This window comes from Lotus japonicus, chromosome 1, assembly GCF_012489685.1.
Source record: "Lotus japonicus ecotype B-129 chromosome 1, LjGifu_v1.2".
In the NCBI taxonomy this organism is placed as follows: domain Eukaryota; kingdom Viridiplantae; phylum Streptophyta; class Magnoliopsida; order Fabales; family Fabaceae; genus Lotus; species Lotus japonicus.
In genome coordinates, this window is record NC_080041.1 from 114,563,160 (window position 1) to 114,582,145 (window position 18,986).

The following is an 18,986-nucleotide window of genomic DNA, read 5'->3' on the forward strand; positions in this document are numbered from 1 at the left end:
TAATGACTGTCGTTTTTCCTAGATCCAATTGACTGAATCTATTGGTGTTTCTCGCACAAAATGTTCCTCTAGAAGCCTATAAAATATATTCAACTCTGCATTGAGCCCCTAGCTATACCTTTCCTCAAATAAGACTATGACAAAACAATGGAGACCAGCACAAGACAATGAAGACAAGGCAAGCGAAGAAGACCAGAACAAAGAAGATAGGACAATGGTCAAGCTTCAGGACAAAGAGAAGATCAACATGAAAAATATGAAGATCAAGACAAGATGTTGAAGATCGAACAAGGCAAAGAAGATCGAGATAAAGCAAAGAAGATCAAGACAAAGTCCTCATAGAAGATCTATAAGAAGAACGGAGAAGACAAGTTCAAGGAAGAAGCATCGAAGAATTGAAGAGAAAGGACACATAACTAAAGTCAAAGCAAACATCCAAGACCAATTGGACAAAGTCCATGGTACAACATCGTTCGTATGCTCAACACTCTGAAGTCAACATGCATCAATCAGCGTCCAAGAGGACGAACCGGGGGTTCAAAAAGAACTGAAGATGGCAAGGAACAATACTATGCATCGTGAAAATGGTACAAGTCATGTATCAACAGGAAAGCAACTTTTCAACTCAATCACACATTATCACTCAAAGCATCAAGTATCTGCTCCATGTTTAGAAGAACAAGAATGTTGAAGAGAGAGATGAATGATGCCAAGGAGCGACTATTAGATCATGTCAATTGAACAAGAACTATAATTCTGCATTGTCTATACACTCATAGTTTGATCAGCTGAAGCACTCAAAGCCAAGACAACACATGTGCTAAGGTCTTACCCAGGGTTCTACAAGTATCTGATCTCTCCAATCCAAGAAGACAAAGCTCAAAGCTCAAATTGTTTGAAGTTTACGCCTCACTAATTCAGAAGACAACGCTTGACTTCCACCTTTATGCAAAACGTATATATCCAAAGAAGAAGCAAAGTTATGATGACTCAAGAAAATTTTCAGGAACAAGTCTCCTAAGTAAGCAACTGGAATCAAGCAACAAGATCGCACAACTAGAACCAAGCAACCTAAGTTAAGTACTATGCTTGTTCACACATGACTAGTTGAGCCTAACACAAAGTACAAATCAAGGCACCAATATGCCACATCCGCATAAGCTATAAGGAGCGCTTATGAGCCAAAAGCAGACATGTCTTATCAAGCTCAAGCTTCAATGATCAAACGACTACTCAGATTCAAGCTACATGATAAGCTAGTTAGACCTAAGCAAGCCAATGCCTCCTACAACTATCATGGACGATGAGGACCTGATCAGAAACGTTCATCAACGGCACCAAAAGTCTTCATCTCTCTAACACAAATCAGAATATCTGATGTCATGTACATGTTATCAGAACGGTTAGTTTCAAACACTCCAACGTTCACTGCATATGCGACCAGTTGAGATACGACCCTGTATCTGCTTGATATGGACGACGACACGACTTGGGATATTGACCGCGCTCAAATTCGTTATATCTACACCGGTAACGTACGGGAATGGTAGCACACGTGTCAGGGGCGATCTCTTTTGGATTCATTCTCCTCATTGGGAGACAATCTGACTGCACTTCAAGTCCAGGTTTTGGGTGTGATTATTGAGTCTATTTTTTTGGGTGCGTTGAGTTTCTCTTTGACCCTGTTTGGTAGAGAAGAGAGAGTAGAGAAGAGAGAAGATGAGTAGAGAGAAATATGTGAGAAATTATAGTGGATTTATAGGTTGTTTGGTATGATAGACATATAAGAGAGATGGAGAAGAGAGAGTAAGGTGGAGTGTATGAAATGTCTTTTTTATCCTGACTTTAAAAATATTAAAAAATGGATGACTAGAGTAGTGTAATTATTTAATGCAATGGTATATTTGACAATTAATGGTATGCAGCCCAAATCTTTTCAATTTGGAGAGATGAAAAAAGTAGGTGGGACCCACAATTTATATCTCTCTACTTTCTCTACCAAACGCAGGTAGAATCACTCTCTCTTTGCTAACTTCATCTGCACCATCTCTCTCGTCTATTTCTCACCTAACAAACAAAGTGTTAGGGTTCGAACTTAATCTGAATTCCTTCTTGTTGTATTGGCTCAAGGGCGGTTGGACAGTAGGTAACTTTTATGCTTTTAGTTTTGAAAGAATCATTGTATCCTCAAGTTTTGAAAATTAATAATGAGGTTTATTAAGTTATTTCACTTTTAATTTTAATAATATACTATGCTTTAAGAAATTTAAGAATATTATCTGGTTTTCAAGTTGATGTGAAAGGAAATTCCACTTTAATTTTTTCCCATTTGCATATGGAAGATCTTGGATGATTAAAATCTCTCTTAACACGCTAAAGCCAGATTTGCTATCATAGTTTATAAGAATATTCAAGTATATGAACTATTAACAGTCTCAATGTCAATTGTCAACATATAAATATAAAATTTGTTGGCACGAAACTTTTTACATTTTATTTATGTGGACTAGAAAAATATGGTTTACAAGTTAAAAAAATATTTCTCAACAAGTTGGCCTTTAGCATATAAGTTGCAATGATATGTAATGAATGTTGAAGGTAATAACATGGTTTATTGAGCAACTAATTTTTAATATGATCCATTATAAAATCATTTATTTTTAAATGTCAAATTATTGTAGAAAACACGTGGATGGCTTATGCTTATGACAAATGGATAGCATTATTATTGAAAATGTCAACCATTAGCACTTGAAGTCCTTATGGTAATTTAGTCCATGATGGGACAAACGATCACGACACATATATTTTACTAATATACGTTTGTTCCTATTTCTGAAAGATAATCACGAAGTACATTGTTAAATTCGAAAATTGCTCATATTTAGTATTTAAATTTTGTGTGCTATGGTGCTTAATAGTGTTGCGGGAGGAGACATTGATATTCATGACCATTTATGTTATAACAGTAGAGCTAAGTTTACTACGTACGGTGGTCAATATCTTGATGTTATCATTTCCATTTTCCATGAATATGTGCATTTGCATGCTCCTATGAACTCTGCACGTACCTAGGTAGTGAGAACTGAGAAGAGAGAAAGAGATCAAGACAGAGGTAACATTGAGGTTTGCAACAACGGTGTATTTTCTTATTTGGATCTAGCTACATCAGTAGAGAGGAGTGAGCCAATTATTTTATGGATATTCTTAATTTCTTATATAGATATGCTTTCTCCAAGAAAATTTTCATGTCTTAAAATCATGCTGAGGAAAAGTTTGGAACGCAAAACAAAAATTCTAAAATCTGGTCTAGTTTTTTTAACTTGAAAATTTAACTGCATGTGATGTGTGAGAGATAGATATTGAAAGAAGAACAATTAACAGAGAGAAAGTGTTGCGAGAATGAAGTATATATTCTCTCTCATTAACGAATGTAATTCATCATACATGTAACCTTTCAAGGAGGTATTGGGTGGGGTAGCTTTGACATTGGTAGGTTCTTACTATCGTTCATTCTTTCTAGCTCTTTCTCCCTTCTTTCTCTGTATTGGATTGAAGTACCCCTTGTACTTCTATTCAATATATTTCTAATTGCCTATAAAAAAAAAATGTAATCTTTTAATGATACGTCTCTCCTAACCACTAACAGATTTAACAAACTCAACTAACAATCTCAAATCTCAGTTACCTAACAAAACTGACTCTAATTGTTATTTGAATTACCAACGACACTCCCCCATAATTCAAATAATAGAGGGATACAACACCTAATTCATTTCTTAACTTTTCAAACCTATCAACTCTTAATGCCTTAATAAAAGCATCTGCAATTTGTTCCTCAGTTGAGCAATAAACCATCTCAGGCTTTTCTTTATTAATTCACTTGCTTCCTCAAGTTTTTATAGTATTAATATTTTTGACGGATTGAATATCTATTTAAAGGAGTAATAAATTTTTGTTATCTAAACATGAAAGTACGTGGAGAAAAAAAAAAGTTGATATGAATTTATGACTCATGAGAGTCAAAATTTAGTACTCTAGTTTACTACTCTCTCCTGTCTCTTCTCTCCTGTCTCTTCTATATATAAATTCACTTTACCTAAATCTCTCTTAAATTTTTTTTGAGTAAATTTAAGATAAGTAGTTACAAGCAATAAGGACTTATCCACTTTCCTATATTACCCTTATCTCTTCTATATATAAATTCACTTTACCTAAATCTCTCTTAAATTAAGATAAGTAGTTACAAGTAATAAGGGCTTATCCACTTTCCTATATTACCCTTATGGCATTATTTAATTTCTTATAAATTTCTTTTCTTCAAAGTAGTATTTCAAAATTTCATTAGCTCTCTTTCGTATAAATTCAAAGTAGTATTTCAAAATTTCATTAGCTCTCTTTCGTATAAATATAAGGATAGTTTTGCAAAAAAATATTTAATGTTCCACTTATGTAAAAATACTTATATATATTTAGGAACAATTTTTTCCATAAAAATGGACTTATATACGCAGCCGCAGGGAACATTCGTAATTCAATCAACTTAAAATCTATAATACATCAACTATTTTTCAAAACAGCTATAGCCTTGGCCGTTATAGAATCAACAAAATACAAGTTGGACATGCTGCAGCTTGGAGTTTTGCTAGACGCTTTCAATTATGTGGCATAGCAAAACAATGAAAATTAGAAAGATGATTTCCTTGGTGCTCTCTTTTTTTTGTGCTTCAAAAACATAAAGATGTGGCTATCAAGTCTGGTACTCTGATAACCCGAGGTTTATTCTATCTTTGTTGAGTCCTTCTTGTTTCTTTCTTTTCCTTTTTGAGTCCTTTATTGAGTTTTTGAGTCAAGTTGAGTCTCTTTTTAATTCATATTTGCATCTGCATTAGTTTAAGTGTTTTTTTTTATTTTGTTGATTTTTTTATTAGCTTTTATTAGTTTTAGTTTAAGGTTCATCCCTATGGTCAGGTTGGAGCTGGAATTTTGTGAGAATTTGAGTTTTGATGGTCTCTTGAGGGTTTTATTTGCTGAATTGAATGATGGATTGATGAGTTAACATGATTAATGAGATGTTTCCATGAGTTACATTGTTGTTTTGATGGTTTCTTCAGATATTTTTCAGGTTTGATAGGTTTTTGATGGAAAATAATGATGATTGAAAGTCAAGTAATGAGCCATGATGATAGATGAAGAAAGAGTTACAAAATTGAAGAAAAATCAGATGAGCCACGCATGTGCGCCATGTATCCCACACACATGCGTGGAGCTCCTGTTGGAAAAACCTGATGCCCACGCATGTGCGCCGCCTGATCCACGCACATGCGTGGTGGCAAAACCTGATGCTGCGATTTTTGCGTTTTGAGCGTTTTTGCCCACGCATGTGCGTGGCCACGCACATGCGTGGATGACCGCTGGAAACTCTATAAATATGACTTTTGTTATTTCTTTTAGTTATCTTATACTTTTTTGAACAAAACTTAGAGTTTTAGTTCCTTGGAGCTTGTGGGAGGCTTCTAGGCACTCTTACTTCAGGTTTTTGTTCTTTTAATTTGCATGATGAATTCTCTAGCCCTTCTTGGCTAGATTTCTTCGTACTTTGGGTGAAGTGAACCTTAGCTTTGATTATGTTTTAAACTTCTGAGTTTCTTATATGAATAAAGTTTCCTTTATATGTATCATCTCTGTTTCAATACTCTCTTGAATGCATGCAAGTGTTTGGCTTTCTTCTTGCACAACGGTAGTTGGTAAGGATTAAGGGACTTGAGATTAGATTGATTTGTTTACTACCACTTAGGTATAAGGGTGGGAATTTATTGTGTTGGCCTGAACATAGAACAATAATTCTTCAATTGAATTGACTAAGTACTAAGGTATTAGGCTTAGCAACCTGAGATTGAATGATTTGCTTAATTAAGGTATTAACAAGTGAAGGTAAATGCTACATCACCATAGAAAGGATTCTAAACTTCATATAAGGACTTGGTTGTAAGAAACATAATTGGACTAAGTGGAACTTTACCCAGGGTACTTCTTTTTCTGAATTATAATTATTGCTCTTCATCACAAGTGTGTTAAACACAACAAAAATTCAAACTTATATTGTTTTCTTTTTACAATTTTGAACACTAAATTCCTTGATCAATTTGATAAACAACTATCTATGTGGTTCGATATCTTTTTATTACTTCGATCAATCCGTACACTTGCGGAATTGCTATCATACTCCTAAGTGCTTCCCTTCCTAATTGATTTGTCAATTGAATTATAAGATGTTCAATGATGAAATGTCATTCGTCCTTTTGAGCTTTATATAATGAGAAAAAGAACAAAAAAACATATTTGAAGGTATACGGCCTCAAAGTTAAGTACTCCTGGGTGCTTACCTTCCCAATGCACCCCCCTCTTCGTAACATGATAAACCAAAGGAATTATTTCAAGAAAAAAATGGAGGGTTATATTCCTGATGAGAAAGCAGGGAAGACCACTGGATAGTGCTGATCAGAAAACTATTCAACAGGAGAATGCTGAAGCAAAGTTTCTCAAACCGAGATGCCATAATTGCTAATTTTAGAGACCTCCTTGGTCAAGGAATTCTTTTCTCGCTTGGCCTCAGAAGCAAGTTTAGAAACCTGTAAACCAGAGAAGGCAAGATCAGCATTTCGCATTAGCTAACATACCTTTTTAGACTTGAATAACCTTTTAATCCCTCAAAATATGACTAGCTGGGGTGACCAACTCATTTGTGATAAAGTTATAACTAGCTAGCTTCACTATCAATGAGTAGTGATATAGCGAACCCAGCAGCGACTCAGGTGGCCCATGAAGTAAATGGTACAACAGTGAATCATTATTATGAACATGGGTGTAATGTTGCAGGACAAAGACATGACTTAAAAATAGCTGGAAATGGTTCATCCAGAGGTGAGAAAGCAGAGTGCAGTCAAGATCAACTTGATCGAAAATTTTCATCTCAACCTATGCATTGAAATGTGGGATTCTGCAAACAGATTAATTACCTGTGATCGAAAGTGAGATGCTTCTCTTCTAGGTAGCTCTCCAAGGATATCTTTTAAACCTAATGTACCAAAAACAAGTCAGATCATCAAAAGCCCCAAGTTCTATCATCAGCTTATTTAATTGGCTGGCTCTATGTTTTCCTTACTATAGATAACAAATGTTTTGCATACCTCCTGCACGTCTTTCAATTTTATATGCTGAATCAATCACATTTCGGATCTGCTTTCCTGCTTGTCTGTAATAAATTATAAAAATGTATAAATCACCAATGTTAGTGTATGAATAAAAACCAATGTTATGGCTCAATATCTGTGTTGCAAACCTGAGTTTTGTCCTCCCATGTAAGAATTGCTCTTCTGCATGTAATGCACTCTTCTGAAAAAAGTATAATATACCATGAATATGGATAGCTATCAAGGTGCAGGGATTATCTCAACTTTGTAATAGTTCACTCCAATATCATATAAAGTCAAGTGTAAATCAAAACTCCCTACAACAATCTTTGGATCTATCAATTTTGGTTATATATCAGTTGCACAACTTGGACCAGTTATTTACTCAACCAAGATACTTAGTCAATAGGTTACTAGTGAGTCCCTAGTTGCATGAAATTAATTGAATATAAACAATGAACATTTTATGTGTAATTACAAGAGTAAGCTGTACACTATTTATATTCAAAGCAGATAGAATCAATCCCTTGAATTTGGAGATTCAGATCTACTAAATAAGGAAACTATACATTTAAATCTCAATAAAATCATAATAATATCTCAACACTCCTCCATGAAATTTGGATACAAATGTGGGTTATCCTAGGACCTCATGATTTAATGAAGATATCAAATGTTGATCAATGGAGCAAACTGAGGAAGTTTTGATGATGTCCAAGAGGATCTTTTTTTGCAAGGAAATGACAGTCAACTTCTATATGAATTCTTTCATGAAAAACTGGGTTACCCATAGGTCCAACACTGTGATTTACATACAAGGCTGGACCCCCTTGAGGCTTGAGCAACAATTCCACGGTGTTGCTCCATAGAGATCTCCTCCAAGTCATCATGTAAGAAAACATGTTTCATATCCAATTGAAATAAGGGTCGCTGCTTCATGAAAACCAAAGCTAAAAAGAGACCTTAGGACATCTTCGAACTTAGCAGCCAGAGAGAATGCATCACTGTAATCCAAACCATATATATCCTTGTTTATAGCTGTTAGCTACAAAACGAGCTTTCAAACATTCCCCCTGTCTATCAAGGTCAACCTTAACATAAAAAATCCACCAACAACCAACAAGAGAGTCCTAGAGGGAGTTCGAACCAACTCCCATGTATGGTTTATTTATAAAGCCTCTATCTCATCAATCTTTGTATGTCAGCATCCTGGATAGGATTAAGCTTCTTATCCTGCCTTAGGAATGGTAATATATGAGGCATGATGTTAGATACCAGAAAATGAAGTAACAGTATATAGGAATTTAGAACAAATAGAGCTTTATATTATCAATGGAAATGGAGAATGATTTACAGAAAAAGAGAATGGAATCCTCTTCAACTGCCCAGAGCTAGGCTCCTTAACAGAAATGCACAATGCAATCTGCTCCTCTCACTAACTTGATTCTAACAGAATGATTCCTCTCAATCCTTTCCTCACTCCTTATAGCTAACCTGATGTCAATAGCTCTCTCTCTCTCATGACACGTCACCTTCTCCCTAACTAACTATTAGTCACCATTCTCTTCCCCCTTCTAGAATACACCTGCCATATCTTGGGACCCTTTGGGTTCTGATGGGCTAAAGGTTCAATATGGCTTTCTTGCATACCATTGGGCCTAACAATACCCCGTCCATTTGCCTGAGCCTTGTCCTCAAGGCTAAAAGATGGAAACTGACTCTTAATGGTAATCAGGTCTTCCCATGTAGCTTCATCCAAGCCTTGTCCCTTCCACTGAACTAAAAGCTGTTGTATCTGTTCCCCTTGTACTGTCACTGTACGCTTGGCCAAAATGGCTTCAGGTTCAATCACAACCCCCTTTTCGCCTTCTAAGTCTGGCAAATCTTCCGCCTTGTGGTAGTTGCCTACTGCCTTCTTTAGTAAGGACACATGAAAAACTGGGTGTACTCGAGAACCAGTAGGCAATTGCAACTGATATGCTACAGCTCCAACTCTTGCGACCACCGGGTAAGGACCATAGTATCGTGCAGCAAGTTTGGCATTAATTCTTGCTACCACAGAGTTCTGACGGTGGGCCCTGAGCTTAACAAAGACCCATTCACCTATTTCAAAGCTGCGGTCACATCTCTTTTTGTCCGCAAAGTGCTTCATTCGGTCTTGAGCCCTCAAAAGGTGTTGCCTGAGTTGTCTTATTGCTTCATCACGCTCCACAAGCTCCCTTTGCACTGCTTCAACCTTGACTTCTCCTTGTACCCAGCGAGTAATAACTGGTGGTGGTCTCCCATACACTATTTCGAATGGTGTTTGCCCTGTGGATACATGATAACTCGTATTATACCAATACTCAGCCCAAGGAACCCAATGTGCCCAAGATTTTGGCTGATCAGCAATGAAGCACCTCAAATAGGTTTCAAGACACCTATTTACTACCTCAGTTTGTCCATCAGACTCTGGATGGTAGGCAGTGCTCATCTTCAACTTGGTTCCTTGCATTTTAAAGAGCTCCTTCCAAAAGTTACTCATGAACAAAGGATCCCTGTCACTCACAATGGATAAGGGCACACCATGAAGCCTCACCACCTCTCTCACAAATATGTCAGCTATCACCTTTGCTGTATAGGGGTGCTTGAGAGGTACAAAATGAGAGAACTTGGACAACCTGTCGACTACCACCAACACAGCTTCATAACCTTTGGATTTGGGTAATCCTGTTATGAAATCCATGGAAATATCTTCCCAAATTTGATTAGGAATTGGCAAGGGTTGCAAAAGTCCAGCTGGGGAGCTAGCCATGTATTTTTGCCTTTGGCAAATATCACATTTCTTGACAAAGTCCTGAACTGAACCCTTCATGCCTACCCAATACACATTGGCTGCAATTCTTCTGTAAGTTCTATAAAATCCTGAATGGCCTCCTTGGGGTGTTTCATGGAATTCAGCCAATAACTCAGGGATCAAAGAAGACCCTCGAGGAATGACCAATCTCCCACCATACAATAAAATTCCTTGCTCCAAGGTGTACCCTGACTTCACTTCTTTTCCCTCCTGAATATCCTTGATAATTTGCTGTATCTCAGGATCTTGTGCAATTTCTGATAACAAATCTTGTTTACTGTCCCATCTCACACTGGTGACAATTTGTTTGAATTCCCCTGACTCATTGATTCGAGAAAGGGCATCAGCTCCCCTATTCAACTTCCCAGGCTTATAACAAATGTCAAAATCAAATCCCAAAAGCTTTGCTGCCCAGTTTTGTTGTTCTACTGTAATTATTTTTTGTTGCAACAAATCTTTGAGACTTTTCTGATCAGTGGTTACCTTGAATCTCCTTCCCAACAAATAAGGTCTCCAGTGTTGTATTGCTAGAACCACTGCCATCAATTCTTTTTCATAAGCTGACTTTGTGAGATTCCTAACTCCCAGTGCCTTGCTGAAGTAAGCTATAGGCCTTTTATCTTGCATCAAAATTGCTCCCAACCCTCCTCCAGATGCATCACATTCAATTACAAATTCTTTAGCAAAATTTGGTAAAGCCAAGACTGGTGAAGTAGTCAATTTCTCCTTAAGAGCATCAAAGGCAACTTGAGCTTGTTCATTCCACTTGAAAGCTTCTTTTTTTGTGAGGTCAGTGAGAGGTCTGGCTATCTTGCCATAATCTCTAATAAATTTTCTGTAATACCCGGTGAGGCCCAAAAACCCCCTAACCCCTTTTACATTCTTTGGGACAGGCCAAGCCATAACACTGCTTACCTTGTTGGGATCTACTGCTACTCCATCTCCAGAAATCAAGTGTCCCAAGTATTCTACAAATTGCTTCCCAAACAGACATTTCTTCTTATTAGCCACCAAACCTTGAGTTCTCAAAGTGGAAAGGACAGTTCTGAGATGCTCTTGATGGGTTTGCCAATCCCTACTATATACCAAGATGTCATCAAAAAACACTAGAACAAATTTTCGCATAAATGGACGAAATACCTCATTCATTAAACTTTGGAATGTTGATGGTGCATTCATGAGTCCAAAAGGCATCACTAAAAATTCATAGTGACCCTCATGAGTCCTGAAGGCTGTTTTATGGATATCTTCCTCTCTCACCCTTACTTGGTGGTAGCCTGACTTCAAGTCCAGCTTTGAGAAATATTTTCCTCCATGCAACTCATCCAACAATTCCTCTATCACTGGAATTGGGAATTTGTCTGGGACAGTAGCCTTGTTGAGGGCTCTATAATCAACACATCCTCCAAGAATCATCCTTCTTCTTTACCAAGATCACAGGACTTGAAAATGAACTCGTACTGTGTCTAATTATCCCTGTTTCCAGCATCTCTTGGACTTGCTTTTCTATTTCATTCTTGTGATGGTGGGGATACCTATAGGGTCTGACATTAACTGCTCCTTCTCCTTCCCTCAGAGTAATTACATGCTCCTTGTCTCTCCTTGGCGGAAGTCCCATTGGTTTCTGGAAAATGTCTCCATATTCTTCCAGCAACCCTTCAAGTTCCTGCAGCTTCTCAGCCTCAAGTGCAGAATACATTCCTTGGTTCTGACTTTCCTTCCCCCACTTCCTCAAATGAGGGTGGGATTTGCCAATGACACTTTGTAGAGTTTCCATGGACTCTAACCCCTCATCCAAACCCCTTAAAGTGACCAACTCATGGTTATGCCAGAAACTCATCGTTTTCCTTGCCCAGTTCACAATCATGTCTCCCAGAGTTCTCAACCATTCAATTCCTAATACAAGATCCACAACTCCCATCTCAAACAATTGTGCATCAGTCACAAAGGGAATGTCCTCTACTTTTACCTGCAGCTTGGTGCATTTACCACGGGTTCTTGAGCAAAAACCATCCCCCAATGTAATGCGCATGGGAGGTGTGTCCACCACTTGCCAACTTAGCTTGTGCACCAGCGTCCGGGAAATGAAATTATGAGTCGCTCCACTATCCACCAAGATCAAAATGGGAACCCCTTGAATTGTTCCTCGCAATTTGATGGTTTGCAGTTTGTGTCCTTCTTCCTGGCCCATCTGACACAGACTTATCATGCTCATCTCTCCCTCATTCTCATCCTCTTCATCTTCTACCTCAATAGCTATCAATTTTCCCTCAGCATCTTTGTCGTCATCTTCCTCCATCAGCAGAACTCTTAATTGTCTATCAGGGCATTGATGCATTGGGTGGTAGGCCCCTCCACACTTGAAACAAAGCCCCTTTTGCCTCCGATCCATCAGCTCATTGTAGGATAAATGAGTAAAGCCTCTGTCACGTGGATTTCCTCTTTTTCTATCCATCTGGGCCGGTTTATCCACTCTGGGCCCATTATTGGTTCCTTTGTTGTTGTTGCTTGGGCCTGTGGTCCCTTCCTTCCCCTGCTTAACAAAAACCCAGTCGGATCCTTTACTGGACCCCTGATTGTTGGTTCGGGTCGACCCATACCCGGATCTGGGTTGTCGAACATAACCCGATCCAGAATCACCAATCGTCTCCCTCTCCACAGCTCGAGCTATCTGCAGAACCTTCAAGCGATTTGGATCTCCAATCGTTACTAAACTCCTCACTCGTCCTCTGATTTCTCTCTTCAAACCATGTAGAAAGTACCCAAGGAATTGCTTGTCAGGCAATCTGGGTATTTGGGCCGTGAGATACTCGAAAGAGGATATGTATTCCTCCACCGATCCTCGCTGCCGGAGCTCCGTGAGCTGTTCGTAAATGTCGCCGTCGCCATATTCGCCGTAGCGTTCAAGGAGTGCCTCCTTCAACCGATCCCAGGTGAGGCCTTCTTCTTCGTTGCTCAGTGAGTTGAAGAAATGGATGGTGGGACCATCCATACTAAGCTGTGCAAGACTGGTCTTCACTTCCGGGGCGGTGTTTTGTACCCGGAAATGGACCTCTGCACGCGAGATCCATCCCGCCGGATCGTCGCCGTCGAACATCGGAAGTTCCACCTTTTTCATCGAGTGCCGGAACTCCGCCAGAGCATCTCCCTGCAAACGCGATGATCCATCCTTTGGTATCTCCTTCTCCGATCCGTCGCCAGCTCTTGCTCCTGAACTGCTTCCATCGCCGGTGTTCCCATCGTCGGCGATGGTTGTTTTCCCCAGGTTGCGTTCCAACAACGCAAGGAGCGCCGCTTGTCCTTGCTCCATGGCCATCAGAGTCGATTTCATCCCGGTAAGTTCTTCCTCCAAGGTTGCGATCTTTGCTTCCATGACCTTGACTGTTCCTGGCTGATTCTTTTTCGGTGGCATCCACTGGTTCTCTCTCGATTTGGTATCCGGTAGGTCGGACCAAATTGTTAGATACCAGAAAATGAAGTAACAGTATATAGGAATTTAGAACAAATAGAGCTTTATATTATCAATGGAAATGGAGAATGATTTACAGAAAAAGAGAATGGAATCCTCTTCAACTGCCCAGAGCTAGGCTCCTTAACAGAAATGCACAATGCAATCTGCTCCTCTCACTAACTTGATTCTAACAGAATGATTCCTCTCAATCCTTTCCTCACTCCTTATAGCTAACCTGATGTCAATAGCTCTCTCTCTCTCATGACACGTCACCTTCTCCCTAACTAACTATTAGTCACCATTCTCTTCCCCCTTCTAGAATACACCTGCCATATCTTGGGACCCTTTGGGTTCTGATGGGCTAAAGGTTCAATATGGCTTTCTTGCATACCATTGGGCCTAACACATGAGCTAGCAAAGATAAAGGCATAATAGCTAGGAGATGAACAAATGAGAAAAAGTTATAAATGGAATGAAAATGTCAACCTTTTCGAAGGGCGATGGGCAAGTCAGAACTCAGAAGGAGGTGGAGCTGAGGTAGGAGAGGAGATTAGAGTAGGTGCTGAAACACTGGGTTTAGTCAAAGGAGTTAAGGTAGGAACTGCAAAATCTAACTAACACTCACTTTCCAAACCGATGCAAATCAGGACCAAACCCCAGTTGTGCCAAAGAGGTATCGGGTATCTCTGGAGTAGTAGGAATAGGCACAACAGAGCCTGTTGGCTGCTACATGTCTACATCTTCACCAAGATAAACATTGAGAAAGGCATTATTCACGTCCAAGTACTGGATATGCCACAGGCTAGTGACAGCCGAAGTTTTATGATCGTAACCAGCTTGACCATTGGTGAAAGTGACTATGTGTAATCAAAGTCAGGCTACCAGCGAAAGCTTTTGGCACCCTGCTGAGCTTTGTATTTGTTTATTGTTTCATCAGGGTTCTATTTTACATGCAATACCCACATGTAGGGCTGGTTTAATAAAAGCTTCGAAAGATGAGCCATAAGTAAAGTAGGAACAAGTTGAGGTCTGTGAATTCTAGAATCAAAACCTTTTTTTCCACAAAGTGAGTCTTGAAATGGGATGTTAAGAAAACATTTTGTAGGGAGAAGATGCAGACATGCAGACACAGGGCTGGGAGATAAAGGGGAGTCAGCTAAAGACAGGTTCCTTGAGGGAGAAGAGGAAGTGGTAGGACTAGAGGAACTAAGGGCCTGGAAAAGATGGATTGGGAGTGTAAGGTTAGAAGTTGTGGAGGATGTACCTCATGAAAATTTGTTGAAAGTTATGACAATGTGACACGTACAAAGGAAACATTAAGAACATACGCAGGAGCAAACTCGGGGAATGATCAGAAGAGATAGAAGGAAACACAAGAGTATGGGAACCTAAACTCATTGAACATGTCATGAACCAACTATCTCAATAGGAGGTAATACCGAGAGAAGAGCTAGGAGCATAAGGTGAACTCTTCCTCTCTTTCTCTACCTCTTTGCTCTCAGCCACAAAAGTACAACACACACTTCACTGCATGATTTTCAAGATTTCACGTAGTTCTTTGATACGTTGAGGTGCTAGGAGGATTACAAGAAGCAAACAAGCTAGCATTCACACACCTGGAGCTAGGCAAAATACACGAGATAAGGGGAATACTGAATATGCCAACGTTCTTCAGATAGAGAACATGACGGAATCAATGAATTTACCCCGTACTTCTGTGGAAGATGGCCTTTGATTATGGCATCAATAATTGTTTCCACATCAAGAAGTTATTGTCATCCAATTTTACAGAGATTGAATGGGGAAAAATAATTGAACAAAAGGAAGTGTGGAGTTAGGGGATTTATGAACAGATTAGAATAGGGCCCCATTGATTAGGAAGTGATACCATGTTGAAGGGATTAGGAACCAAGAAAATGAGAGAAACAAATAGAATGGCTTGAGAGAAAAGGGTCAAGCTATCTCTGATTTCCGAGTCTTCATCAAGATTAATATTGATACATGATAAGCACTCATATTGGTGCTGTTGTTGAACAGATTCTGAGAGTTAATAGTTACAACAGATTCTGACAGTTAGAAGATATTTGTCAACATGTCAGTTACACCAGTCCCTTACAGACTAAGTGAATAATTAGAAGAGCTAAATGTTAGCTAGCTGAGCTATCCTGTGTACTACAACACTCGTTTAAGCAGATGGTATTCTATTGTTTGTCTTTTAGATTTCTTTTTACCATCCATCTCCAAATATCTCAACTCAAGTGCTAATGACTTTATTCTATGAATTTTTATCTATATCATAGAAAATCACCATGATAAATAAACTGAAAATAAAAAATGACAATATATTAACAACTTCAGAAAATGATGATATATATTCTTACCTCCCACTTTTCACCTTCAGCCTTTAGAAGATCAATTGATTTGCGCAATTCTTTGACTTCAGCACTAGCTCTAGAAATCAAAGTCTGTATGCAAAAACAGATGTTATAGCATCAATCTAAATAATTATTATTATAATGATTATAAAAACCTAACCAGACTGGCTAGTCCGACTGATTGGGAACTGGTCAAGTAACCAAACAATTTAACTTAAAAGACTAGTTGATCCCAGAAGTCAGAACCGGTGAGAAGCGATAAAGAACAGGTTGAACAAAGTCAAAACCAATTGTGTAGAACCAGTAAGTTTTCTTTTCTCCTTTTTTTTATTTTTTATAATTTTTTTTATTTAATAAAAAAATTAGTAAAAGAAAGGTTCAGTGTCCTGTTTTATAAAGAACCAAATACATGGATTTTTACTTTTTATCCTTTTTTATATTGATTTTTTATCTTACATGATATAATATCATCATTTGTATTAATATAAATCTTGACTTCAGTTCTTATTATTTAATATACTATATAATATTAAATATATATTTAATTGTTACCAGTTCGACTACGACTCAACAAAGGTTGAAACAGTGAAACATGAATCATCACTACCTTCACTGGTTGAGTGATAGGTCTGGTTTTTAGAACATTGATTATCGTGCACCTATGCATGCACTTCAAACATGTTACTCAAATATTTGGTGAATATCAGGCAAAACGGCCAGAAGTTATAGGTTGTAGTCATTTCCAATAATGCAAAGGGGTTGAGAGGCTTGTTTGGGCTTACAGTGTACTACCGTTTCCGTGTCAAGGATTATCATAATATGGCCAAGCCATTGGCACAGTAACCAAAGCACAAATATCAGTAGATTTATTTGGACATGATATTATCCTTTCTCACCCCTATGTACAATAAGAAGATTGAGTTCAATAACATTCATTTGCATCTCAAGTCACAACTCCCAATATCTTTGAACCATATTCACTTCACTCAAGGTAATAATATTTATAGTAATGTTACGTGAGGTTGAAAATTTGCAAATCAAAGTTCTACTGTACTGTTTCTTCATATAAAGGGGAAAAGCTGTATAAGTGTATAGTCTCCAATTAATAACAAATATGTTCTTTTTTTTTCCTCTTTTCATTCTTTTTTAAGGGTTGTGACATTTTATCACTGCTTCCGTATCACAAGCACAAGACAAAATTTAAACTTACTCACCAGCATTTATTCACAAGACAATGCGTAACAAAGCATAACATGAGATATACTGAATATACATTCAATCCTGTTTGGTTACTTTTAGCGTTTAGAATTAAATCAATTCAAGACCCTGTATCTTTATCCTTGTCAAATAGACAGCTATAATTAGGTTACCTCTTCATTAAGAAAAAGACGCATAGTGTTGTAGTACAAGATCCGTCGAGGCCCTACAACATAACCAAAATTGAAGAAAAATAATAATCTGTCAATTGAATAACTTATTGAATATATAGAATAGGATCATCAACAATTCAACATTGCTTCTGATGGCATAAGGAGCAGTAAAATATGATTTATATATACTATCAGCAACGTACTGCACTCATCAAATGAACAAAGATTAAGCTTCGCCACATCCTTAAAATCAATGACCTGCATAAGTTATCTAACTATGACTATTGACTACTCAATGGGATTGCATTTCCGTAACCTAGTACAAATATATATATCTTTTACATGCCACATAAAGAGTAAAATATCAAATGTAAACCTTTTCCTTATACAATAAAACAAATCTCAATTCCATAAAATAAAGCATGGAATCTTACTTTTGAATACCATAAGGCCGGTGGCAGCAGCAGCCCCACAAGTAATCACCGGGTGTGAAGATGCAACAAGTACACCCTCTACATTGAAAGATTAAACACAGTAATCTAAACATTAGAAAATCAATAAATTGGAAACAGGAGAACTTATATCCAGTAAATAAACCACAAAATGCAAACCTTTGATCTTCCCAAACAAAAGATCCTCATAAGCATTGTACTGTGACTTGAAATCATCCAAAGCATACTACATTGCACAACAATTTTATCAGTTAGCTTGACCATGCACATCAGATTCCCCTCAAAACAGACCCCCCCAAAAAAATCACCGACCCAGTTCAATTATTCAACGAAATTTTGAAACTTTATGAAGAAATAATTGAAAAACTAACAGAATAATTAATTTCATTGAATTAGGTCATGGAAAATCAAAATCCCAAATACTCCACTAAATGTTGTTCTCTTTCCCGGTGATTTCAATTTCTCGGGAAACAAACAGAAGGAGAAAGCGAGGCTCTTACCAAGGTTTGTTGAAAATGAGCAGAAGAAGTGGAACGGATTTGAGAAAAACGAGATTTGGAAGCGTCGATTGCAGATTCAACAGCGTCGTTGAAGGCCTTCTGGTAGAGAAGGGCTTGCCCAACAGCGTAGTCGATAAACGGCGTCGTTGGATCGAGGGTTGGACGGTTGCTGGTTGTGGAGTGGTTGCCAGGTGCCGGAGGAGGAGTGTCAGATTCCGATGATTCCACCACCGTCGCCATTGTTGTTTGGTTTCTTCCCGGGGTAAGCTATTGTTGTTTCATTGAATGGGGGTTGAACAAAAGAAGGAATCAATGAAAAAATATTTCTCCATTTTTAATATTAAATATTTTAAAATTAAAATTTAAATATGACGGGATGAAATGACGGAGAAATATCAATCTCATGATGCCGGATGAATATCATTATCGAACTTGTCAGTTGTCAATAACAATTTTAGTGTTGGAGACTTCATGATGCTCTTGATCGAGAATATCTCATCTTACTTCAAGAAAGTATGTCTCAAAAGAAGATACATGGGAGGGTTTTTGAGAAGGACTTTTTAATCACTGAAAGAAACATGAAGCTCGGCATGCGGATGACTATCAATAATACAGATACCCTTCATTTCACCTCTTACAACTTCAACTATATCGATATAAGAAGCGTTTACTTTCGACTGTAATAGCTTACCATCTCGAGATTGGTCGAACTACTGTGATGAATCTTCCCAACAACGCTACCAGAGGTGCTCATACTAGGGATTTTAACATATGCACTTTCGAAGACAAAAGATCAAAGCTTGAGTTAT

At 38.0% G+C, this 18,986-nt stretch overlaps 1 protein-coding gene across 1 annotated transcript; it reads right to left on the minus strand.

The window, feature by feature from the left end:
• Positions 1-6,280: 6,280 nt before the first annotated feature.
• Positions 6,281-18,488, minus strand: LOC130729487 (RGS1-HXK1-interacting protein 1). Its single transcript, XM_057581259.1, has 9 exons — positions 18,178-18,488; positions 17,837-17,903; positions 17,660-17,737; positions 17,226-17,278; positions 15,862-15,945; positions 7,343-7,395; positions 7,191-7,255; positions 7,020-7,078; positions 6,281-6,632 (listed from the first exon to the last, which is right to left on the minus strand). Exons 1-9 carry the CDS (start codon positions 18,415-18,417, stop codon positions 6,543-6,545), a joined length of 789 nt encoding a protein of 262 aa, XP_057437242.1. The 5' UTR covers positions 18,418-18,488; the 3' UTR covers positions 6,281-6,542.
• Between the last annotated feature and the right edge of the window lie 498 nt (positions 18,489-18,986).